The sequence below is a fragment of the Morus notabilis genome, unplaced genomic scaffold, assembly GCF_000414095.1.
Source record: "Morus notabilis unplaced genomic scaffold, ASM41409v2 Scaffold720, whole genome shotgun sequence".
NCBI classification, from domain to species: Eukaryota; Viridiplantae; Streptophyta; class Magnoliopsida; order Rosales; family Moraceae; genus Morus; species Morus notabilis.
Window position 1 is genome coordinate 8,771 of NW_010367011.1, and position 22,413 is coordinate 31,183.

Consider the following 22,413-nt stretch of genomic DNA (forward strand, 5'->3'; position numbering starts at 1 on the left):
GGTTTCAATTTAGATTTAAACGAACTATGCACGCAACCACTAAATCATATAATACTTTATATTTGAACCGTTCCTTCCTAAGGTAAAAATATTTATGACATATCATATATATATATATATATATATATATATATCATATGGCGAGTGTGAAGTTATGTACCTTTCTCTTCTCCAAGGGATAAAAGGGGAAAAATAAGATTATTATAAGAAGCGTTAAATTGAGAAATTAACGCGGTTGAGGCAAGAAGTGAGGTCCATTAATATATGATGGTGTTCCATCATGGCGGTGGATTTGTAAATAGGGTTTTGAGGTACTGTTGGGAACATTATGATTCTATGAAGAAGTAATAATGAGGAGAGCCATTTAGGTGCCTTCTTGGCTACCCAAATCTTAGCATCATTGATAGAAGACACATATCATAAAATCAAAAGCTTGTTCACAACACTTTCTGCTACAAAAGCAAAGAGTTTACCATGGAATTCGACACGTGGGACTTTCGTAGGATAACGAAGATTATGCAAAATACAAACTTAAATGCTCCTTTCCCAGCAAATAAATAAATAAATAAATAAATATTCCATTCTTTAAATAAATAAATAAAAAGAGCTCCATTTTCTATGAACATACAATAAAAAAAAAAACGAGTATTCTTGGTGGCCCGAGGAAAGGGAGGGGCGCCGAGCCCAGCCTGAAAGCTAGATGGGCCGAGGTTGGGACGAACTGATCCGAAGTTTTTTAAGATAATTTTTAAAGAAAAATAATTTTAAAACGATGTACTGACTAGATCGACTTAAATAGATGTTTAAGCCTAAAGTCTTGGTCCAATTCGGGCTGAGTCTTTTACGGATCGGGCCCGAGCCAAACATTATAGGCTATGGGACTACGAGTGTAATAGGAGCATCCGTCGATAAAAGAATCACTCTAAGATGATCATTTCATGACTATTGAAAACGAATCAAATCAGATGGTTTTATTTATCAATCTTTCTGACGATACCAATGTCGAAAAGATTGAGAAAAATCATTCATTCACAATCACTGATGAAGGATTTGAACCGGCCCAGACTTGCAGTCCTAATCAAAAGAGAAAAAACCTAATATTGAGGTGGACAAAATAAAATAAACTTAGACATTACCCAGAAATCTCAATATAAAAAGAAAAAGGTGAAATTATTTTACCCATTTATTGATATGCTCAAAGTTCAAGTTCTCTTTTATAAAGTGTCGGAATTCATTTTGCAGATCCCTAATCTTCACATTGATTTAAGGTGAAGAATGACATATTATTAACTATAAGAATCAGCCGACATTAGAAGAATTAGATCTTTATATTGAGATCTAATTGAAAGCGATCAATAACAACACAAACAAATCAAAATAAAGAGAAAACATAAGAATTTAGAGTGGTTCGACCTAATCTAAGCTAAGTCCACTATGATTGCTGAGCTTTTCATTGAATTTCTAGGATTGCACTCTCAAACTCTTTATTACATGCTCTCTCAACATAAAATGTAAGCAAGAAAAATTAAAGCCTTTGTCTAAAAGTGAGAGTTTGAATCCTTTTTTTGGCCCTAAGCTTTTCCCATAGATAGGAGACTTCTCATGATGATTCCACCGAACGTGGTTCCCCCACGTCCTCTCTAGTTTGGTAAGTTGTGAAGCTGCGAGCTCGCTTGGCCTTGAACTTGCTGATTTCGTAATTTATCTTCATTCTCAAATACATGTGTTGACACGTGTATGCTGATGGATGAAGTATGAAATGTTGGCTTTAAAGTTTCATTAAATTAATTAACGATGATTTTAATGAGAACAAATAAATTAATTGATTATTACTAATATTTGTCTTGAGTTTGTTTTATGCTTAAAGTGTCCAGGATTATAAATAACTCAAGAAAGATTGGAAAATTTCAAATAGTGCTCTCAAATTCAAAGCTCGGAACTAAGAAAAAATAAGCTTGAAGATGGATTTTAGAACTTGACGAAATAATTTACAAGACTTGCTCACATAGTTTTTTTTATTTCTACTATTTTAGTATTGTATTTGATGTTTGAGCATTTAGCAAAAATTGTCTCATTACTTTGGCTCAAAGTTTTTCACTAAAACTTGTTTCTGAAAATCCTTTCGAGCGACAATTTTAAATCCAAATGAATTTTAAAAATTATGAAAAATTATACGATGTTTTATAAGGTTAATAGGAGGCTTGTATCTGAAAATTGCTTTAAAATAAAAATTTTTAAGCCCTCCTGAAAGCCACATTTAGTAGCTGTACAGTAACCGTTTGGTTAATCGGACGGGTTTAACCAAACGTGCCCAACGACTAGTTGAAACCAACTGTTAGACACGATGCCAAACAACTCTATTTCGAAGTTTTTGATACTTAAGGGGTCTTTTCTTGTCCAAAATCGTTGTTGAACATTTCTAAGAGCACCAAAATAGTATCTAAATATTGTTGAACTCAAATTCCATTAATTTTCTTCATATTATGCTTTTAAAACACATTTTGAGCCAAACATGAGATTATTCTTCCTTTGGTGTGAAAAACATCTCCTAGTACCTTACTTGTAATAAAAAAAAAAAAAGTTGAGGGATATTCTCTTGAGTGATCAAACTTTAGAATTCCATTATTCTACCAAAGTTTTAGGTTGCCAATCCCTTTATAAATTTAGTGAGATATGATAGGCCAACATCATTAGTTAAAGCTTGGCAATGATAATGGGTGTGGTGAACCTTGAGAAATAAATTCACCGGTTTGTACTTGGTGTGGTCGGGCCGAAAGTCAATCGAGATAGTGGAAGAGGCCAGATTGAGATTTGCTCCATAACAGTGGATGTAGGCTTTTAGACGAACCACTATAAATAATGTTTGCACTCTCTAACCTTATCTCCGTTACATATTATTTGTTTGATATATTGTGTAGCTTGTGATTTTACCTTATAGTGTGCTTTTATATTTTGTCATTGTTCTTGATTTTGTTAGTATCATTTTCTTACTTGATCACTTATTCATATGTGCTTTGTTCATCTAGTTTCATTTGTTTGTGTTTAGAGTAAACTTTCCAACAATTATTGTTTGATTCTCGAAAAGTTTTAAAAACCCAATTCACCTCATCTTAGGTAGCAATTCTTGGGAGAACATGAAATCTGACCTCAACACATAGGATGAGTAAAAATATCCAGAGATTGTGATATTTGCACATAAATTTGTAAAATAAACCGTATTGCCAATTATGTCTTTTGTTAACCACCTTTAAAATCAATTATACAAATTCATAATCACCCATATAAAAAAGGGTATTTGGAATCTCAATAATCATAAAATGAACCAATCGACAACATTATTAAATTTAAGTTATATACTAACCAAGAAGTTTCAAAATTATTTCTAAAAACAATATAATAATAATTTGAGAAAGTTTATTAATACCCAAAGTTTTTATCAAGCACCTCAACATATTTAAAACTTAAAATTACTTTCTTTTTAAATTTGCAATCCCCTATTGTTCCATAAATACCCTTATGTATACCCCATATTTTACCACTTTTAAAAAACGGTTTCTTAAAAAGATTTACTTTCCTATTTTTGTGCTAAATCTTTCAATTTGAACTTGTTTAAAAAAAAATCTCCATTTGAATATTTTATTCATAAATAGTAGAAAATATGCGAATATGAAAAGCTTAAGAAAGTATATAGGCCAATTTTTAGTTATAGAAATTAATAGGTCATAACTTGTCAAGTTATGGTTCATAGTCAGACAAGTTATGAACAAAAACCGTGATTTATAGATAATAACTTGTCAAGTTATGGTTCATAACCAGACAAGTTATGGACAAAAATAATAATTTGGCCTATTTATTAACTTATGTAAACAATTGGCCTATTAATTTTAATTCATCTCAAATTTTTACCTATTTCCCTCTTTCTCCCTATTTTATTTCTCGTTTAAATGACTTGGTTCTTAAACCATATGTTAAAGAAGCATTTGCGCTCAGCACAAGTAGATTTTGAGATATCATGGTCTACGATTCATAATTTATTAGAGCTACAACAACAGATAAATAAAAGCATCCTTTGAGAAAAGCTTGACAACTGTTCAACATAATTTCCAACCTATACTTTTTTAAGAACTGAGAGAATTTGTTCCTAAAAATGCTCTTGATAAGGTGGAGTCCAAGCGAGGAAATGATATTTGGTTTGATGTTCAAATTTGTGGTTGTGTTATTCGATTTAATTTGTTAGATTTATTATTGAACAATGATTTAAATTTTTTAAATGCAGCAATTTAAATTCTCTTTGTCGTTTAATTTCTTTAAAAATTATTCTATTAGGAGCTTTTTTTGATTTTTTTAATTAAGAAAATGATAAACTCTACGCACATCCTTCTTTCTTTAATACTTTTTATGATGAGAATGATGGAGAAAACAGAATAGCTTAGTCAAGTGAACGTAATCAAGTTTTTTTTTTTTTTTTTTTTGAAAGAGCAATCAAATAATTTGATATTTAAATAAAAATAGCAAAAAAGTAAAGGAAAGAAAAAAAAATAATCGTTCAAGTTCGAAAAAGATATTTGATCTTTTTCAAGTTTAAATAAAAATAGAAAAAAAAATTCAAGTTCAAAAAAGATATCTTGTCACGTTCAAGTTTATCTCACTTAAAAATAGAGAGAAAATAAACCCTTTTAAGAAACTGTTTTTTAAAAGTAGAAAAGTAAGAGTCTACATAAGAATATTTATAGAATTATAAGAGATTTTAATTGTAAAAAGGGAATTAATTTTTAAAAATTAGGTGCCTTAATAAAGGATGCCAATGGACTTTTCCTGATGATTTGCATGGATACTGATGCCATGGACTTATAATCAAGCAAAGTTTCTTTGGGCTGGACTTGTTATTATTTGGTATCCACATCCTACTTGGGCCTAACACTGTAAGAAGCCTCCTTGGCATTATATATTCGGTCACTAGACAAGTCACAAGTCTAAACTAGCCAGCTTTGAGTGCCACGAAGGCTGCATGGTTTCCACGTCTCCCTATTTCTTTAACACGTGTAAGCCCCATCCACAGCATTACATCAATACCTCAGGCTCACCGAGAACAACTTAAATTCAACAATATTTTTAAATCTAGAAATAAGGAAAAAAAAAAAAAAAAAAAAAAAAACCACACAAAATCAAAATCTCCATCTTAAGCTTCATTTCAATAATCCTCAAAAAAACATGTCTAGTACATCTCAATCTCCACTACCCACATTAGGTAATTATTTTACATAAATGTTACCAATTCAATAAACACACAAATTTTACTTATAATAAGCTTAATTATTTCTAACTAGCTACAGTGCTTGATTTGGTGCAGATATCATGAGAGATATTTTCCTGTGGAGGAAGAAGAAACAAAGCCTACTTGTTCTTGTCGTATCAACAGCAACATGTGTGCTGCTAGAAGTCTACCAATTCAACTTCCTCACTGTCGTTTCTTGGCTGGCTATGTTCATTGTCGTTTCACTCTTCCTCTGGGGAAACCTAGTTAGGCTTCTTGGCAAGTGAGTACTTAATTTTGTTCATTGGAAAACAAGATTTGGGTGTGAGAAATTAAAGAAAATTTTTTTTCTTGGTTTTAAATGCTTTTAGAGAGCCACCAAACTTGTTGGGACTAGAGATTACAGAAGAGTCGACTATAAAACTGGCTATGGCGTTGCGTACATGGACAGAAGAAGGAATAAGGTGGATGTTCCGAGTGGGAGCCCAAAGAGATTTGTTTTCCTTTGCTTTAACTGTTGGTGGATTATGGTTATTTTCCCAAGTGGCAAATTACTTTGACCTCTTGACTCTTCTTTATACAGGTAAAAATAAACATAACTAAGATACAAGTTTTTTTTTCGGCTAGTTTGAATTATAATTCAAGTTTATAAATATGTTTTTCTTAGGAATTATTATGGGCATGACAATTCCTCCCGTATACGTGAAATATGAAGATAAGATAAAGAGGTGTAATGAGAGGGTAAAGAAACAGTTGAAAAGGTACTATGACAGTTTTGACGAGAAGGTGATGAAGAAAGTGAAGACCAAGGTGGGGACCACTACCACTACCACTACCACCATAGAAGAAAAGGAGAGAAAGTTTAAATAGTTGCTTTGCTTATTTTGGGTAGAAGTCTAATTTGTGTACAAATATAATATATGTGCTCTTGATTAATATTTCATTATCAGGAGTTTTAATTAAGTACATTTCTATAATATAAAATCCGTCTTACATGTGTTTTAGACGAGTAATTTGCTGTCGTATGTAGGTTAATTAGTAAGACAAGTGAAGGGCAAATTTCTTGAAAGCTAAGCATAAATACAATATTTAGTTTAAATAAAAGTTTAAAAGCAAATTTGCCTAAAGGCGGACTCGTGGCGCAATGGTAGCGCGTCTGACTCCAGATCAGAAGGTTGCGTGTTCGATTCACGTCGGGTTCAATTCCCTTATTTTTGCATGCCGCAGTTTTTATCTTCAATTTTTAAGAATCAGTATTATTAGCAGTTGTGCCACTGAATTTAATAGTTCAACAATAAACAATTTCATCCTTCCTTCTTATAAACATTTCTTATTGGCAACCTAATCCGCGAATTTTCAAAGAGTGGTAATTAATTCCAAATATTAAGAAGAATAAAATTTGTACGTAATTTTGAATGTTGCTTACTAATTTATGGATTGGATTATTTAAAAAGAATTAGAGTATCAATAATAAAGTCTTTTTTTCATTTTTATATGTGAAGTTTGATGAAATCTTTATTATCTTATAAAATTTAAATTGTCAATAATAATAGAGTTTAATGTTATTATCTTATAAAATTTAAGGATGAAATTTGTAAATTATTTTTATAAGTGAAATTAATTAGATTGTCGATTCGTCGTAATAAACTTATATGTAAAATCTCGTGAACTTTTTATTTTACACATTGTTGCTTATTCTTCTCGTGGAGGGTCAAAGTGATAAGATCTTTTGATTGATTTGATTTTGTGCCACTTCTAGCTAAACTATTGTTGGCTGATGATACTATTTTACTCGGTCTAATAATCATGGAACATTCCAAAATTTCAACACGGAAAGAAATCAGAATTTCATCGCCTAGACCGAGTTAAAGTCTTATTGTCTGTTTAATTCGTCAATTTAAATTTTGTGTCTATTTAATTCGTCAATTTAAATTTTTAATTTGAATTAATATGTGATTTTATGTGAGAATTTTTTACTGTAATAAAAAGTTAAATATCTATTCTTTCACTAATTTCATCTTGAGTCCAGATTTATTCTCTCTATTTTTTTTTATCTCGATAGCTTTTTTTTTTATCTCAATGGCTATCACTTTACTAATTATTTATCAGGTTTATTATATAAATAAGAATAAAATATTAAAAATATTTAAATAAATTACAATGTATCAAAATTTAATTGGAAGCAAGTCACCGAGAAGAGAACGTTTGGTTTATATATTCAGAATCATGATTCTGAAGTATTCTCATTTTATGTGTATTTTTTATGAGAGAAAATACTATAAAAAATCATGAATTATTATTCATAATCATATACGAATATAAGAAACAAACGTTCCAGAATCAACACTTTCATTAATTACTACGACAGTTCAAAGCAACTTCCACGAAACCAAACCTGCCCTTCTCAGTTCTCAATGCGCCCTCTATAAACATTTTGGACATTATTTGATGCTTAAATGCATACATTCATGAATAAGAAAATCTCTCCCACCCAAAAAAAAAACGGCTTCATAAACAAGTTTGATGGCGGAACTGGTTATCCTCGAGTTTGCGCTGCAAGTCGCATACAATAAGCTCTTGCAAGCCGTGGACCATGCGGAACATGGCCTATGTATGTCCGACTCTGCTCTCTACAACCTCAAGTGCACGGTCAATCGCTTAAAACCGAAGATCGACGAGATCATTTCGTTGAATCAGAGGCTTGAGAATTCTTCCGACGAAGAGATCCGAGAACTGGTTTTGAAAGCTGAGCGGATCGTGAGAGAATGCTCGGAGATTGCTTGGTGGAACTTGTGGAAGAAGTACATGTACTCGAAGAAGATCAAGCGATTGGATTTGATGCTTCGTCAGCTGATTGAAATTGATCTTCAGTTGGATCAGAGGATCGCGGTGTTGCAGATTTCAAAGCAAGTGGAGGAGCTGAGGAGATCAGTCTCAATGACGATGGGAGAGAGGAAGAGTGAGAAGAGGACTTTCGGAGGTAGCCGAACTAGGGTTTTGCGGGTGGTTTCGAGAGTGAAGAGATCTGTTATTTCCACGCAAAGTTGGATCTTTGTTTGTTTAATTTCGTTTTTCAGAATAAACAAGTGGGGCTATCAGAAGCTAACAAGCAGGTTCGCTTCGGTTCCAACTAATTAAGGGGGATAGAAAATAGATTAAAAGCAATAAACCATGTGATTCTCTTTGCAATTAATCCAATAAAAAAGGTCAGGTGGTAATACTTCATGTTATTGTTTGTCTTTTTTCTTGTATTTCAGTTTTTTGAATTGTTGTATACGTTACAGGACACAATCCCTATGTTTTCGTGGAATGTGGTTCGTCCATGATGTACTGGCCATGTCAATTGTTAACAAGATGACATGAAAATCCGTTATCTAATATGTACTTGAAAAATTATTTGAAATAAATGGAATGCAACCAGTTGAAACAACGCTTTTATCAGCGCTGAATGGTCAAAGAATGGAAGAATTATGTATACAGATATATATATATATATATAATTATAATACAGAATGTTAGTATTGTTCAAGTCTGAATAATACCTTTTCCTCTCTTTTTACATGATCAACCGTGAAAGACTCAAATTTTGATGTTGATGCTGAAATACTCAAATAACCAAACATTTCTGAAATGGTTGATTGTCCTCTGAGAAAGTTAAATCGCCAATAGTCCCTGCAAGAACAGCTGCCATTCTCAAAACAATGAAACCGATTCGAATCCCTCACAATTATCTTTCTATCGACAATTTTAGAGATAAACTTGATGGCGGTATGGCAGTCCACGCAGGTTCTTAGATTCTTGAAAACCTTAATTGGTGTTCCTGGTGGAGTAGATATAATTCCAAATGCAACTGCAAGCTTCTCACTGTGATAAGCTAGGTTTTGTTCTTTCTGCTCTTCTTCGACGTCATGTAACACGAAGTTCGTGTTTGGGATGTACCCTTCTTCCCTCATCCTCTTTGAAAGCTTTTGCAAAAACATATCGATTTCATTGAATCTTGGATGAGACATGTCCCCTATTGTAAATGCATGTTTTTCTCTCTTGATCTCAATCCAACTCAAACCGGGTTTCTTTGCCACCTTTCTCTTGTCCATGGTCTTTCTGACCTTGGCCACTTCACCCCACATGCCAGCAGCAGCATAAATGTTACCTAGAGTAACATATGTTGCAGGATTTTCGGGCTCTATCTCAAACAGTGCCTCAGCAGCTCGTTTCGCGAGCTCGAGGTTTCCATAAATTCTACAACCACCAAGAAGGGAAGCCCACAAGAATTTATCCGGTCTTATGGGCATTCCGTTGATGATTTCTTCAGCTTCTTTGAACCGGCCAGCTCGGGCCAATATATCAACTATACAGGCATAATGGTCTGCAGTATATCCTAGCCCATGTTTTGTCTTTATTGAGTGAAAATATTCAAGTCCCTTGTCAACTAATCCCGCATGAGTACAAGCAGAAAGAACACCTACAAAAGTAACATGATCAGGCTTTATGCCTGATTTGTGTAGCGATTCGAACATCTGAAGCGCCTCATTCGGTTGACCGTGTTGAGCATATCCGACAATTAGAGAAGTCCACGATACTAAATCAGGCTTAGGCATCCCTTTAAACACTCTTTTTGCGTTCTCAATGTTCCCACATTTAGCATACATGTGCACAAGGGCACTTGCTGCAAACGAAAGTGGATCAAACCCTATCCTAGTCATGTATCCGTGGACTTGCTTACCTAGATCCCCAGCCGCATGATCAGCGCATGCATTTAAAACCCCAGAAAACGTAAACCCATTAGGCCTAGTTCCCGAACTCATCAACTCCATGAACAAAGAAAATCCATCTTTACTCCTCCCACTTCTAAAGCATCTGTCAATCATGGCAGTCCACGTAACAACATCTCGCTCCACCATCTTATCAAAAACACGCCTAGCTTCATCTATATTCCCACATTTCCCATACATATCCAACAAGGCACTCAAAACCACCTCATCCGAGTCCAACCCTGTTCTCATTACGTAACCATGAATCTCTTTCCCCACACGCAAACTCGGTATAGCTGCTGCAGCAGCAAGAACACTAGACACGGTAAACTTATCACACCTCGACTTCTCACATCTTTGCATCATCCTATACAACTCTAAACCCTCTTTGGCCCAGTCTTGGCGAACATACCCCGATATCATCGCCGACCAAGAATAATGATCTCTATCGGGCATTTCATCGAACAATCTCCGGGCTTCATCAAGCTTCCCGACTTTAGCATACCCGGAAATCATGGTATTCCAAGAACACAAATCCTTGTCAGGCATTTCATCAAACACCTTCCGGGCATCCCCAAGACACCCACATTTGGCATACAAATCGATAAAACGATTAGATATAAACAACCCGGGAACTAACCCGGAGGCTTTGGTGTGAGCATGGACCAGTTTTCCTTCTTCAAGAGCTCGTTCATGAAGGCAATGGCATAAAATAGTAGAGTATATTAAAGCAGAAGGTCGTTCTATACGGTTGAGCAATTGAACGGCCTCTTTTAAACGCTTTTGGTCGCAGAGAATGTCCACGGCTTCTTTGTATCTCTTGTCAATGCACAATCGGCTTATGAGGCCATCTTTGGAATTAGATTTGAAGAAACTCTTCTCAATAAGAGGTTTGCTTAATTGGGTCTCTGAAAAAAACGAGAGATTCCTCTTTGGAAATACCAAAGCTGCTAAATTATAAGAAGAAATTGCCTTGAGATTCAGGAATTTCATACTTGTAAACAATGGCAGTTGGTAGATCCTGGAAGCGTGGGAACATAACGGCCTACGTCTATTATTTGCCTTTTTTTTTTTAATGAATCATTTGCTCTTTTTTTTTTTTTTTTCCACTAGTGACATAAATGTAATATTTTTGAATTTTATGTAATTTACACAACAACAAAAAAAGCTTTCAAACTCTATGTTAAACTATGCTTTTAATTTGACAACATTGTCAATTTATCCATTTTATCCATTATATTGTTGTAATTTTATATTTTGATAAAAAAAAGTTATTCATATTATTCTGAATGTATTTTTTTAAGTAGGTAGTTATGACTTTATATTAATAATTTAATGGATGGTTAAGAAAGGTTAGAAAATGTCATTACAGGTTATTGAATAGACTTATCACTTATGTGCAAATATCAGCACTTGCTGACATTTTTTTTTTGTCATCCTTGCATTATTGGACATTTATGTAATCAATCTATAAAATGTAACAAAGAACATATATTATCTCATTTTATCCATTTTAAAGTCTATTTTGCCAATTTAAATAGTAAAAAGTAAAGTGAAATAATCACTTTTTAGACGTTAAATTTAAAATTAACTTATAAATTCTCTCTCTTTCTTTTTAACAAATATTAGCCTTATTTTTTTGTACTCATTCTGTTATTTTCTATATTTAGACACGTGAATTCTATTCTATTTATTTTTATTTAAATAATAATATATCGTAAAATAGTAAGTGTAATGTGACGATAACATTTTTTTCCGTGTTTTTCTTTTGTTTTTGTTTTTGTTTTTTGTTTTTTTTGTTTTTTTTGTTTTTTTCTTGAGCTTTCTTGACTAACACAGTGGACTGTGTACGTAACAGACAAGTCAACTCTGCAAGTTCGAAGAACTTGCTGGGAAAGTGGTGTGGAAATGTAATTTGCCAATAGCAGCCAATATAAATCTCCCCTCCACATTGAAATCCTGTGAGCTTTCCCCAACAACCGTATCATTGAGAGTTCCACACGACGACGGTGAATTCTACAAACTAAACAACTGACTTGTAATAGTCAGTTCATAACGATCGTTGCGACCATTTATTCCACAGTTAAGTTTTCTTTTATCATTATTATTTTAATTTTTGCTCTGAAATTCCACTGCCCAGTTCTTGCTTCAATTCTAAGCTATAGTACCATCTCTTTCCAAGCTTAACTTCTAGGATGAGTGTTCATAATTTTTTTTTTTTAAAAAAAAAAACTTAATTCAATAAGGGTAAGGTATAGTTTACTCAGTATTTTTGTTTTCGGGAGACATATTTGATCTGGGTTTTGCCTTTTTTTTTTTTTTTTTTTTTTTTTTTTTTTTTTTTTTTGTATATGTGTTTTCTAGTTTTTGGTTTTTCCTGATTAGTATTTTCTGGGTTAGAACCATGATACCGTCGCTGGTTGAAGGAGCAGTTCTTGGGGCAGCATTCGAAACGTTGTTCGGTGAGGTCAAGATTATAATACAGAAGGCTGTCAAGTTCAAAGACAAACTGAATAGAATCAAGAGAAAGCTAGAAGGTTTGGAGAATCCTATAAAGCAGATTCAAGCACAGGAAATGGTATTGGATTTGTCACAATTTAGGACAAAAGATTTCGTCGAAGAGTTGGAGGAGGGCAAGAAGCTCGTTAGCAAGTGCTTGAGTGTTAGCAAGTGGTGGAACGTTCACAAATGGCCTGGCTACACAACCAAGCTTCTTGAATTGGACGAATCTCTCAAAGACTTATTGGAGATACTACAAGCTCAATTGGGTACTGTTCAGATGGAGACTCTGAAATTGGTGAGGCATATGCACGCCGATAGTATGAGATCTCAAGAGCCGAAATTGCAAGAGAGTTGGAATGCGAAAGGTTTCTGTGAGGTTCCCGAACCGCCGGAGTTTACCGTCGGATTGGACGCGCCTTTAGAGGAGTTGAAGATGGAGCTTCTTAGGGAGGATAGCTCAGTGCTTGTTGTGACTGCTCCCCCTGGATGTGGGAAGACCACATTAGTCAAGAAGCTCTGCTGGGATGATGAAATCAAAGGTACCAATTTCAGTGCATAACTTGAAGATGTCAACATGAGTACTGCTAGGGATTTAAATTTTTTTTATACCAACTTATGGAATGGTGTGTTGTTATCTTTTCAACAGTAGATGCCATTTTCTAATATTAATTTGTGCGATCATTTTTTGAGCACTTACTAATAAAAGAATGACAACTATATCAGTTGGAATTAAAAACTTAGGATCTTTTCCATTATTCTATCAAGTAGGAATGTCTTGTTCTGCTCTTTTGTTTGTCGTTGCATATGTTTGTTATTTTGGTATGTTATTCTTTCCACCATTGTAGAGGGGTTTGATGATCTTTCACTGATAGCTAATTCCTTGTGTTGTTATATGGGCAGAGAAATTCAACAACATCATGTTTGTAAAAGTTTCAAAAATGGCCGACCTGAAACTCATCGTACAACTTCTTTATGAACACAATGGTCGAGAGGGGCCTCCTCTTCGAGACGAAGAAGATGCAGCGATCCAGTTGGAAAGATTGCTGAAGGAAATAGGACACATCTCTATGTTGTTAGTTCTAGATGATGTTTGGTCTGGATCAGAGTCCCTCATTAATAAGTTCATTTTCCCGATACCAGATTACAAGATTTTGGTGACATCGCGATCTGAATTTCCAGGATTTAGACCAACATATAAATTGAAGACACTAAGTGATGAGAATGCAACAACTCTTTTGTGCCACTATGCAATCTTGGCAGATGAGAGCTCTAACATTCAAGATGATGTTGTGAAAAAGGTGTGTTCTCATTAGTCCCCAAAATCTCTATAAGACCATCTCCAATGTAGGTGCTAAAGAAATTCTTGTAAAAGTAAACTCTTAATATTAGAATAATTTTAAAGAACAATGTTGTAATGCTTAAATGAAAAGGTTAATATATCAACCAATAGTAATTAAATGTCAAATTTGGTATTTGCTATACTTTATGATAAATTTGCCACAAAGTATAGCGTTCTCCGAATTTAGCATAGAAAATAGCATAGCATTAGAGATCACTCAAATGTCAAACTTTGGCATTGGCATCAGTGACGAAGCTAGCAATTTTCATCGGGGGCTAATAACTATGTAAAAATTTTTAAATAGTTGGGCTAATTTGATTTTGGAGAGTATTGAGTTTTAGGATTTTTTTTTTTTTTTTTTTAAAGAATGTAATGAGGTCTACTTGGTCTTTTGTATAAAAATGATGTTTTTCAATGATTTTTTAGAAAATGAAATCAAGTTTTTATGGGGATTGGTATGTAATTTGATGCAGTAGATATATAGGATTTGTTGGGGAAAAAAATTGAGGGGAGGCTAAATCAAGTTTTCAAATTTTTTATGAGGATTCTAATGTAATTTGAAACAAAACATATATAGATTAAAAGAATAAAAAAAGTTGAGGGGAGGCTTATGCCCCGCAGTCTCCAAGTGCCTTCGTCCCTGATTGGCATATCAATTTGTACTGCATTGGAGATGCTCTAACATGTACGCATGCTTATTATTTTGCCTATCATGCCTTGAAAATTATGCTTCTGAGCTTGCTTATGCAACTGTTCTTTCACTTGAGATACCATCAGAGCTGATTTTGGTAATATACTTTTTGGGGTCTTGGATTGCAGGTAGTCCAGCACTGCAAGAAAGTTCCCCTTGCGCTCGAATTGGTTGGGACATTGCTGCGGGGGAGGGCTCAAGAGATCTGGGAAAGAAAAGTGGAAGAATGGTCAGAAAATTCTTCCGTTCTCAGTTTTGAGGACAAGCTGCTCGCTTGCCTAAAAAGCAGCTTGGATTTTCTGGGTGAAAAAGATGTTAAACTTAAGGAATGCTTCATGGATCTTGCTTCATTTCCTGAAGACAAAAGAATTCCAGCTACCGCCCTCATTGACATGTGGACAGAACTGCATGGACTAAAAGAATCGCACGCCGCTGCTAACCTTTTCGAACTCCACCACTGGAATATGGCGAATGTTGTGATCACAAGGTATGATGGTTTAGCTCCTATTAGTAGTTTTATGACAGGATTTTTCTTTTATGCTAATTGTAACTCATATACTAGCTCCAATTGGATATAGAGGTTTCAGTGACTGCATATGTCCTACATTTAAATTAATCATCTTTATATGTTATAAGCTCTATTTTAATAGCTGCTCATAATGCCAAAATAATCGTTGTCCGCTCTAGCAATGAGAATCTTGGTAGTTGGTTTGGGTGGTTATTTGTCACAAAAAGAGGAATTTATCAAAATGGCATATTTTATTACTAAGCATCGTTTTTTTTATTATTTATTGTGAAGAAAACATTTTGAGTTTTGGAAATGTTTCTATGAGATCCTTAATCCATTTAGCAGTAATTGAAATTTGTAATTTCATTATTTCATATTTAAAGACTTGTATTCTAAGCAGTTGGTTTCTGCTCTTAAACAGAAGAGACGCATATGAAAAAGACGGCTATTACAGTGAACACTTTGTTACTCAGCATGATATGCTTAGAGAACTTGCTATTCATCAGAGCAGGCAGGAACCAGAAGAACAGAGAAAAAGGTTAATTCTGGAATTAAATGGAAACAAGCTTCCCAATTGGTGGAATGAACCAAATGAGCCAACTTTCAATGCCCACTTAGTGGCTATCACTACTGGTTGGTCTCTCCCTCTCTCTCTCTCTCTCTCTATCTATATATGTGTGTGTGTGTGTGTGTGTTATAAACACACACATATAGTGAGTCAGTCAAGTACCTGTTATACTTGAACATTCTTCACCTTCATTTTTGCAGATAGAAACTTCTCATCAAAATGGTGCAACATGAAACTGCCTGAAGCCGAGGTTCTAATTCTGAATTTTCAGGCGGAGAATTATGCCTTGCCTGATTTCTTGAAGAGCATGAGCAAACTTAAGGTTCTGATAATCACAAACCATGGTTTCTTCCCCGCTAAATTAAGCAATTTCGAGCTGCTTAGTTCCTTAACCAATCTGAAGAGGGTCAGATTCGAGTGCGTTGTAATTCCTTCCCTAACCGAAACTTCCATAAAATTGGAGAATCTGCAGAAGCTATCTTTGTTCATGTGTAAAGTTGCTCATGCTTTTGGTTCTATCAAGATATCAGAAGTGTTTCGAAGTCTAGAGGAGATTAACATTGACTATTGCACTGATTTTGCGTATTTCCCAGCTGGGTTCTGTGACATAGTCAATGAGAAGCTCAAGAAGCTCAGCATCACACATTGTCATAAGTTGTCTAAACTACCTGACGAAATCGGAAACCTGATCAATCTAGAACTATTGAGGCTAAGGTCCAGCATTCGTTTGGAAAATTTACCTGACTCCCTATGCAAGCTCTATAGGCTGACCTTTATTGACATATCCAACTGCTTAAGCATTCAATACTTGCCTGAACACATCGGTGAGATGCGTGGTTTAACAAAGCTCAACATGACAGACTGCTCGAGGTTTCGGGAGCTACCTCCAACTGTTCTGGACTTGGAAGAATTAAAAGAGGTGGTGTGTGATGAGGATATTAAAGAACTGTGGGAAATACATCCTTTCGAGGATGATAAGAAGATAAATCTAAGGTTGGCGAAGGAAGATTATCACTTGAGATGGCTTTAGAGCTTCAATCTTGCGCCCTTGAAATATTTTGCTGGTTGAATGATTTGTGATGTACTTTGGTCTTTGTAGTTGCAAGTCTAGTTGATTGTTTCTCCCTGTTGCTTTAGTTAGAAATCATTAATCTTGTGAAATTCCAAATTTCATTTTATGGTCATGGAAAAGCAATTTGAAAAGGGTATTAAAGTATTGCAATATAGGACTTTCATAAACGCTGTAGTTAAAGATGAGAACCAACAACGAAGCCAACTTACGTAAAAGGAGAAGTACATCAGAAAATTAATACAAGAAAGGAAGAAACAGGACTACCAAATTTTGTATGAAAACTGGGAAACAACTGTTGTCTGTTTGTTACAAGGTATACAAACACATTTTGTTGACCACCAGAACAAAAACAACAACAAAGACAGTAAAAAGTGCGAAAGCAATAAATAAAAAATGGTTCAACATAAAACTATGATATGTTAAAGAAAGGAGCCAAAGTTTTTCACTCTTTCCATTGTTACATAATGTGAAGCATGTTGCAGTTACTCAGATTTATATTAGGATTAGGATATTGGTAATTTAAGGTAGATTTTTATCCTTTTGCTCGTAGGGCTATATAAACCCTCTTTATTCGTTTGTTCAATTAATAATTACAATTGCATCATCCTCTCTTTTATTGTTTCTATTTTGGATTAGGTAATTCTCACAAAGCATACTACAATTTCATCCTTAGACAGTGTCACTTATTTAATAATTAAGCTCAACTAGCTTTTTCTTACTATTAGATGATGATATGAACATATTATTCTCTAAAAGATTACTTTCTTCTCTTTAGATAGTATTAATTAGGTGTGAAGCTGGAACAATTGAACATCGATAAATGAATGATTGATAAATTAATAACCTGCTTAAATAATAAAAACTTTTTATCCCGATTTAGGCCAGTGTACTAAATTAATAATTTCGCTAAATACATAAGATAATAATTTTTTTTTTCAAATCCTTTAGGGCCCAATGAAAATATAAATTAATAATTGAAAAAAAAAACCATATATAATTCATAATATTAAAGAGTTTTTTTCTTCACAACTTTTATTTTCTCAATTCAACTTCTTTTTTTTTTATACAAAATATGCATCTAAAGTCATTTGTTTCTTCTTTGTACCTAAATTGAACTTAACCTCGTCTTTAATTTTTTACAAACTATGCACTACATCTGATTTATTTTTTTCATGTTGTAGCATGTAATTATTTAAGGTTACTATTGTTTGAAACGCCTATTTTAGAAAAACATTTGGTAAAATACGACTGTCATCTAGATCATGATCAGCATGCGTATTAAATTTGAAAAATACATTTATCATATGCCCAAGTACTTGTTAACCTTCATGCTAAATGTACGTGCAATATGTATCAATTTTGGGCTTATATGCATGTACATAACAACAATTAATTTTTTTATAATATATATGATAACTTTTGTAATCCTCTATGTACACATATTAATTTTTGACTATATACCATTATCTTTAGTATTTATAGCTCATGCACGAATATTAGTAAAAGAAAAGGTACATGTATAAAAATAATTAAAACATAAAACTTTTCGTAAATTAATAAATTATTCATTTATTGATAAATAAATAATCTCTTTAAAATAATATTTTTTTTCTTAATCCTAGAGGTTTTACTATATATATATAGGGTGATTAAGAGAGGAAAAAAATCCTTTCTTTTCACGGTGGGCTGCTGCAAATTGGATTTCTTTTAAAAGTTTTAACATGCTTAAAACCAAAATTCATTTTTCAGAACGGTAAATAACATTAGTTATTTAATTCATGACTTACGTTATGATTTAAATTATATTATTATAATATTTTTTTTCATATAAATTTAATTTAATTTATTTTTTTTTTTTTGCTATAATGCATGCACAACCCAAATGAACACACCCTGTGAGATAACGTGTGTAGCTTTTTGGTAAAGGCATTGTAGTTTTTTTGTTCTATCGACTATCACGTATATTTCTAAATTTTCTGCACTAAACTTTGCCACAGTTACTATTTAAAAGGTACAACATTGGCCTGCGTTTGGTGATGGATATAGAATTTAATTCCAAAGGGATACAAATAAGAATAAAATTGTTAAATTTCTAACATTTCTAATAAAATACCTTCTAATATTGTTCCACAAGAAATTTTAAAAAAAAAGTAATCAACCTAAAATAAACTATTGTGCACATTCCAAACAAGACACAAAATTCAGAAAAAAAAAAGAAAAAAAGAAATGAATTAAAAAATTAAATTAAATTTCTTAAGATAAAAAAGTCATGAATCTCTATAGTTTTTAATTAATAAAGTTAAGCTTACATGCTTTAGTATATACTAATTATTTACGCTAACCTGTAGAAGATGAAACTAATGCTGCGTTATCTTTATTGGGTAATTAGTCAACCCAACGACTCAAAGGACCTTTCTGGGAAAATGCTGTGGAATTGCACTTTGGCAATAGCTAATTAAAGGGTAAGTGGAAAATCTAATGTCAATTTGGAAGAAATTTTTTTCCCCCCTTTCTGGAGTGGACCCGAATTAAAGAAAAGCTTTCCAAAACTAAATTGTATTAAGTATATGTATTTTCGTGTAGGACTTTGTTGTACTTTACTTAGCATTTTGGGTTTATCATAAATTTGTGTACATAAATGACATTTTCTTTTAGATTAAACGATATAGAGTTTTCCTGGTGTTCTAGAATATGTTTTTAGAACAAATATAAGAAAATTATATAAAAAAAAAAAAAAAAAACAGTAGGAGAATATAATAGAGTTTTCCTGGTGGTCTAGAACAGTGGGAACATGTTATTTAATTTTTTTTAAATGTTCTCTAATAGGCATAGACTTAAAAGTTTTAATAGAGAAATAACATAGAAAAGAAAATATGAATGAAGAAGTCAAGGATAAATTAAAAGAAAAAAGCTATTTTGACGTGTATATTCTAAAATATTATTCATCCTATTCAAAGTAATTACATAATTTTAAACTATCATTCTTTGTTTATTTTTTTAAGAAAAATTCAACCAGACACGGAATAATCTATAATTCGATTCTAACGAGTAACGCCAATATTTGCAATATGAATACAAACGACGCACCTGGCACGTGCCCGTCTTCACTAGTTTATTTATATTTATATTTTTTATTTATAAGTGCGAATTGGTTTTTTTTGTTTGCCCCAAAACGTTTCGTTCAACCTTTTTTTTCCAACGTGTTTTTCTCTCCATTTCTCTCTTTTTTTTCTTCTTTCTTTTTTTCCTTTATATTTTTTTTTAACTTTCCCACCCTTTTTACTTTCTATTACACAAATTTTCTTTTTTTTTCTCTAAATTAACCCTCATAAATGTACTTCTCTTTAATTCTTTGTTTAAATAATTTATTCTCGTATATATCTTTGTCTATTTTTTTTTTTGAAATCACGTTCTCCTAATAAAACATTTCGTAAGTAATTTTTTGTTTTAATTTCATTCTTTTTCCCTCTCATTTTTATTATGTTTCCCTTTTTTTCATTTTTATCCTTTTTATCTTATTACACTTTTTTTTTCTTTTTAATTTTTCCAAATGAGACATTAATAAATATGTTTTTCATTCTTACCTACATAATTTTACACGTGTACGCTCACAGTTTTGACTAGTTGTATAACAAAAAGAGAAATAAGGACGCCCTTAGACCAAATTCATTTCTAAAAAGTATTTTCTGCTTGAAAAAAAATGATTCTGAAAACTATTTTAAACATTTAAATGACATAAAATTCAATTTCTTCTTTTTGTTGAAATTTTATGCTTTTGAACAAAAAGTTTATGCATTTTTTAAATGGAATCTTACGTTTTCTTTTAGGTTGTAATGAATTTAATTCTTTTTGAACTTTTATATATATACTAATTAAGTCCACATGTTATGCACATGGAGAGTAATCTGTATGTTAAATTTTAATTACTGTGTTATTATAGCACATAAGATCTAAACATAAAATTTCAAAAAGGAATCAAAATGAGAAAAAAAAAATTTGGGTAACAAGCTAAAAAAAAGGGACAAAAAAGTAATAAAATGAAGAAATAAATAAGTTCAGGACAAAATGGACCAAAATGGGAAAAAATGAAGTTTCAAGGTAAAAGAAAAGGGGTAAAAAAAAAAGACCAAAATGAAGAAATAAATAAGTTTTCGGATAAAAGAAACCAAAACAAAAATAAAATAAAATTTTGAGGACAAAAATTTAAAAAAAACGGGCAGGAAAGGGCTAAAATGAATAAATAAATAAGGTTTAAGGCAAAATAGATTAAAATGAAATGAACATAAAGTTTCACTGCAGAAATAAGAGGGGGGGGGGCTCAAAAATGACTAAAACGAAGAAATAATTAAGTTTTACGGTAAAAAGAACAAAAAAAATAAAATTTATGGATAAAATAAAAAAAGATAAAAAAAAGACTAAAATGAAGAATTAGATTTATTCTCAAAAAAATGAAGAATTAGATAAGTTTTAGGGTAAAAGAAAGCAAAATGAAAAAAAAAATAAAGTTTTAGTACATAAATAAATAAAATCTAACAAAAAAGATTAAAATGAAGAAATAAATAAATTTCAAGGCAAAATGGATCAAAACGAAAGAAGAATAAAAATGACTGAAATGAAGAAATAAAAAGTTTTAGGCCAAAGGAACCAAAATGAAAGAAAAATAAAATTTTAGGATAAAAATAAAAAAGGGCCAAAAAGGATTAAAATGAAGAAGTAAATAAATTTTAAGGCACCATCGGGTAAAAATATATAAGTAGGATAATATCAACAAAAAGGAAAAAATTAATTTGAGTAAATGAAAGAAATAAGTTAAAATAAGGGCAAGGATGAAAATTATAAAATTTTAAGGGAAAAATAAAAGGAAAAAGAAAAGACTCAAAAGAGAGCAACATCAAAAGTATTAAAACAAAAAAAAAAAAACAAAAACAAAAAAAAAGAAAGGAGGAGGCAACCAAAATGAGCGTTTCTAAGTTTCAACCAAAGGTAACGCTCGTTTTGGTTGAAAACAGTGCATTTTGAAACTTATTATATATTTATGGACACACGCGTAATTGTCTTAAATCCAACACCTGCACCAGTCCGGAAAATGAAACTTTTTTCATAGGCTAGTGCGACATCGTTCATTCAGGTCTGTGACACATGGTTTGCTGAAATGTAGTATTCAAACAATTTAGTCTAACACATATAATATTGAATACTACACATATATATATATATATATATAAAAGTTACATGTACAAACGGATAATGTTACACGTACATATAAAAAATTACATTTCCCAACTGATTAGGGTGTCGAATTTAAAACTTTATCTATATATAGGGATAATTTTTCAATGGTTATATTTTTACGGTGGTTATCCATCAAATATAAAAATTTAATTACGTAGACTTATAAGAATCCTATCTTATTAATTACTATTAAATTTTTTAATTTACTATACAATCGATATCTTATGGCTAAACTTGTATAAATATTAAAATAACCATTAAAATAACACTAATAGGTGCGTTTATCAAACCGTAAATGAATGTTATGAGAAACGTAATGAGATTGGAAAGAAAAGTAAAGTAATAGGATTCAAGGTCATTTATTTTCTTTTAAGTGTATACTTAACTATTAAATGGTGTAATGAGAAACAATTTCATTTCCTTTCTTATATTTACCAAAATTAGGAATAATAATGTTATGAGTATAATCACTAAAATGTCATTTTACACAATTTGA

The 22,413-nt window shown here is 32.2% G+C and overlaps 4 protein-coding genes and 1 non-coding gene across 6 annotated transcripts; 4 read left to right on the forward strand and 1 right to left on the reverse strand.

Moving 5' to 3' along the window:
* The first annotated feature begins 5,211 nt into the window (after window positions 1-5,211).
* Window positions 5,212-6,124, forward strand: LOC21396405 (reticulon-like protein B13). Its single transcript, XM_010111585.1, has 4 exons — window positions 5,212-5,248; window positions 5,351-5,537; window positions 5,626-5,837; window positions 5,922-6,124. Exons 1-4 carry the CDS (start codon window positions 5,212-5,214, stop codon window positions 6,122-6,124), a joined length of 639 nt encoding a protein of 212 aa, XP_010109887.1.
* Window positions 6,125-6,384: 260 nt separating this feature from the next.
* TRNAW-CCA lies at window positions 6,385-6,456 on the forward strand. The gene has a single exon. It is a non-coding gene; the product is annotated as a tRNA-Trp (tRNA).
* Window positions 6,457-7,701: 1,245 nt separating this feature from the next.
* On the forward strand, window positions 7,702-8,681 carry LOC21396406 (RPW8-like protein 1). The gene has a single exon (XM_010111586.2). The coding sequence runs from the start codon at window positions 7,778-7,780 to the stop codon at window positions 8,390-8,392; it is 615 nt and encodes a 204-aa protein (XP_010109888.1). The 5' UTR covers window positions 7,702-7,777; the 3' UTR covers window positions 8,393-8,681.
* Window positions 8,682-8,769: 88 nt separating this feature from the next.
* On the reverse strand, window positions 8,770-11,093 carry LOC21396407 (pentatricopeptide repeat-containing protein At4g37170). The gene has a single exon (XM_010111587.2). The coding sequence runs from the start codon at window positions 10,996-10,998 to the stop codon at window positions 8,770-8,772; it is 2,229 nt and encodes a 742-aa protein (XP_010109889.1). The 5' UTR covers window positions 10,999-11,093.
* Window positions 11,094-11,855: 762 nt separating this feature from the next.
* Window positions 11,856-16,837, forward strand: LOC21396408 (probable disease resistance protein At5g66900). 2 transcript variants are annotated; one of them, XM_024174438.1, is made up of 6 exons: window positions 11,856-12,087; window positions 12,406-13,046; window positions 13,408-13,805; window positions 14,666-15,024; window positions 15,467-15,678; window positions 15,814-16,837. In XM_024174438.1, exons 2-6 carry the CDS (start codon window positions 12,410-12,412, stop codon window positions 16,641-16,643), a joined length of 2,436 nt encoding a protein of 811 aa, XP_024030206.1. In that variant the 5' UTR covers window positions 11,856-12,087; window positions 12,406-12,409; the 3' UTR covers window positions 16,644-16,837. The 2 variants fall into 2 exon arrangements, with proteins under 2 accessions (XP_024030206.1, XP_010109890.1); XM_010111588.2 differs by lacking the exon at window positions 11,856-12,087 and having other exon boundaries at window positions 12,349-13,046.
* The last annotated feature ends 5,576 nt before the right edge of the window (window positions 16,838-22,413 follow it).

Excerpts from the sequence above, each read along its gene's own strand:
- LOC21396405 (XM_010111585.1), top strand. The coding sequence starts at position 5,212 with ATGTCTAGTACATCTCAATCTCCACTACCCACATTAG. Across the intron at positions 5,249-5,350 it reads ATCTCCACTACCCACATTAG|ATATCATGAGAGATATTTTC; the intron begins GTAATTATTTTA and ends GATTTGGTGCAG. Across the intron at positions 5,538-5,625 it reads CTAGTTAGGCTTCTTGGCAA|AGAGCCACCAAACTTGTTGG; the intron begins GTGAGTACTTAA and ends AAATGCTTTTAG.
- LOC21396407 (XM_010111587.2), bottom strand. The coding sequence starts at position 10,998 with ATGAAATTCCTGAATCTCAAGGCAATTTCTTCTTATAATTTAGCAGCT.
- LOC21396408 (XM_024174438.1), top strand. The coding sequence starts at position 12,410 with ATGATACCGTCGCTGGTTGAAGGAGCAGTTCTTGGGGCAGCATTCGAA. Across the intron at positions 13,047-13,407 it reads CTGGGATGATGAAATCAAAG|AGAAATTCAACAACATCATG; the intron begins GTACCAATTTCA and ends TTATATGGGCAG. Across the intron at positions 15,679-15,813 it reads CTTAGTGGCTATCACTACTG|ATAGAAACTTCTCATCAAAA; the intron begins GTTGGTCTCTCC and ends TCATTTTTGCAG.
- LOC21396406 (XM_010111586.2), top strand. The coding sequence starts at position 7,778 with ATGGCGGAACTGGTTATCCTCGAGTTTGCGCTGCAAGTCGCATACAAT.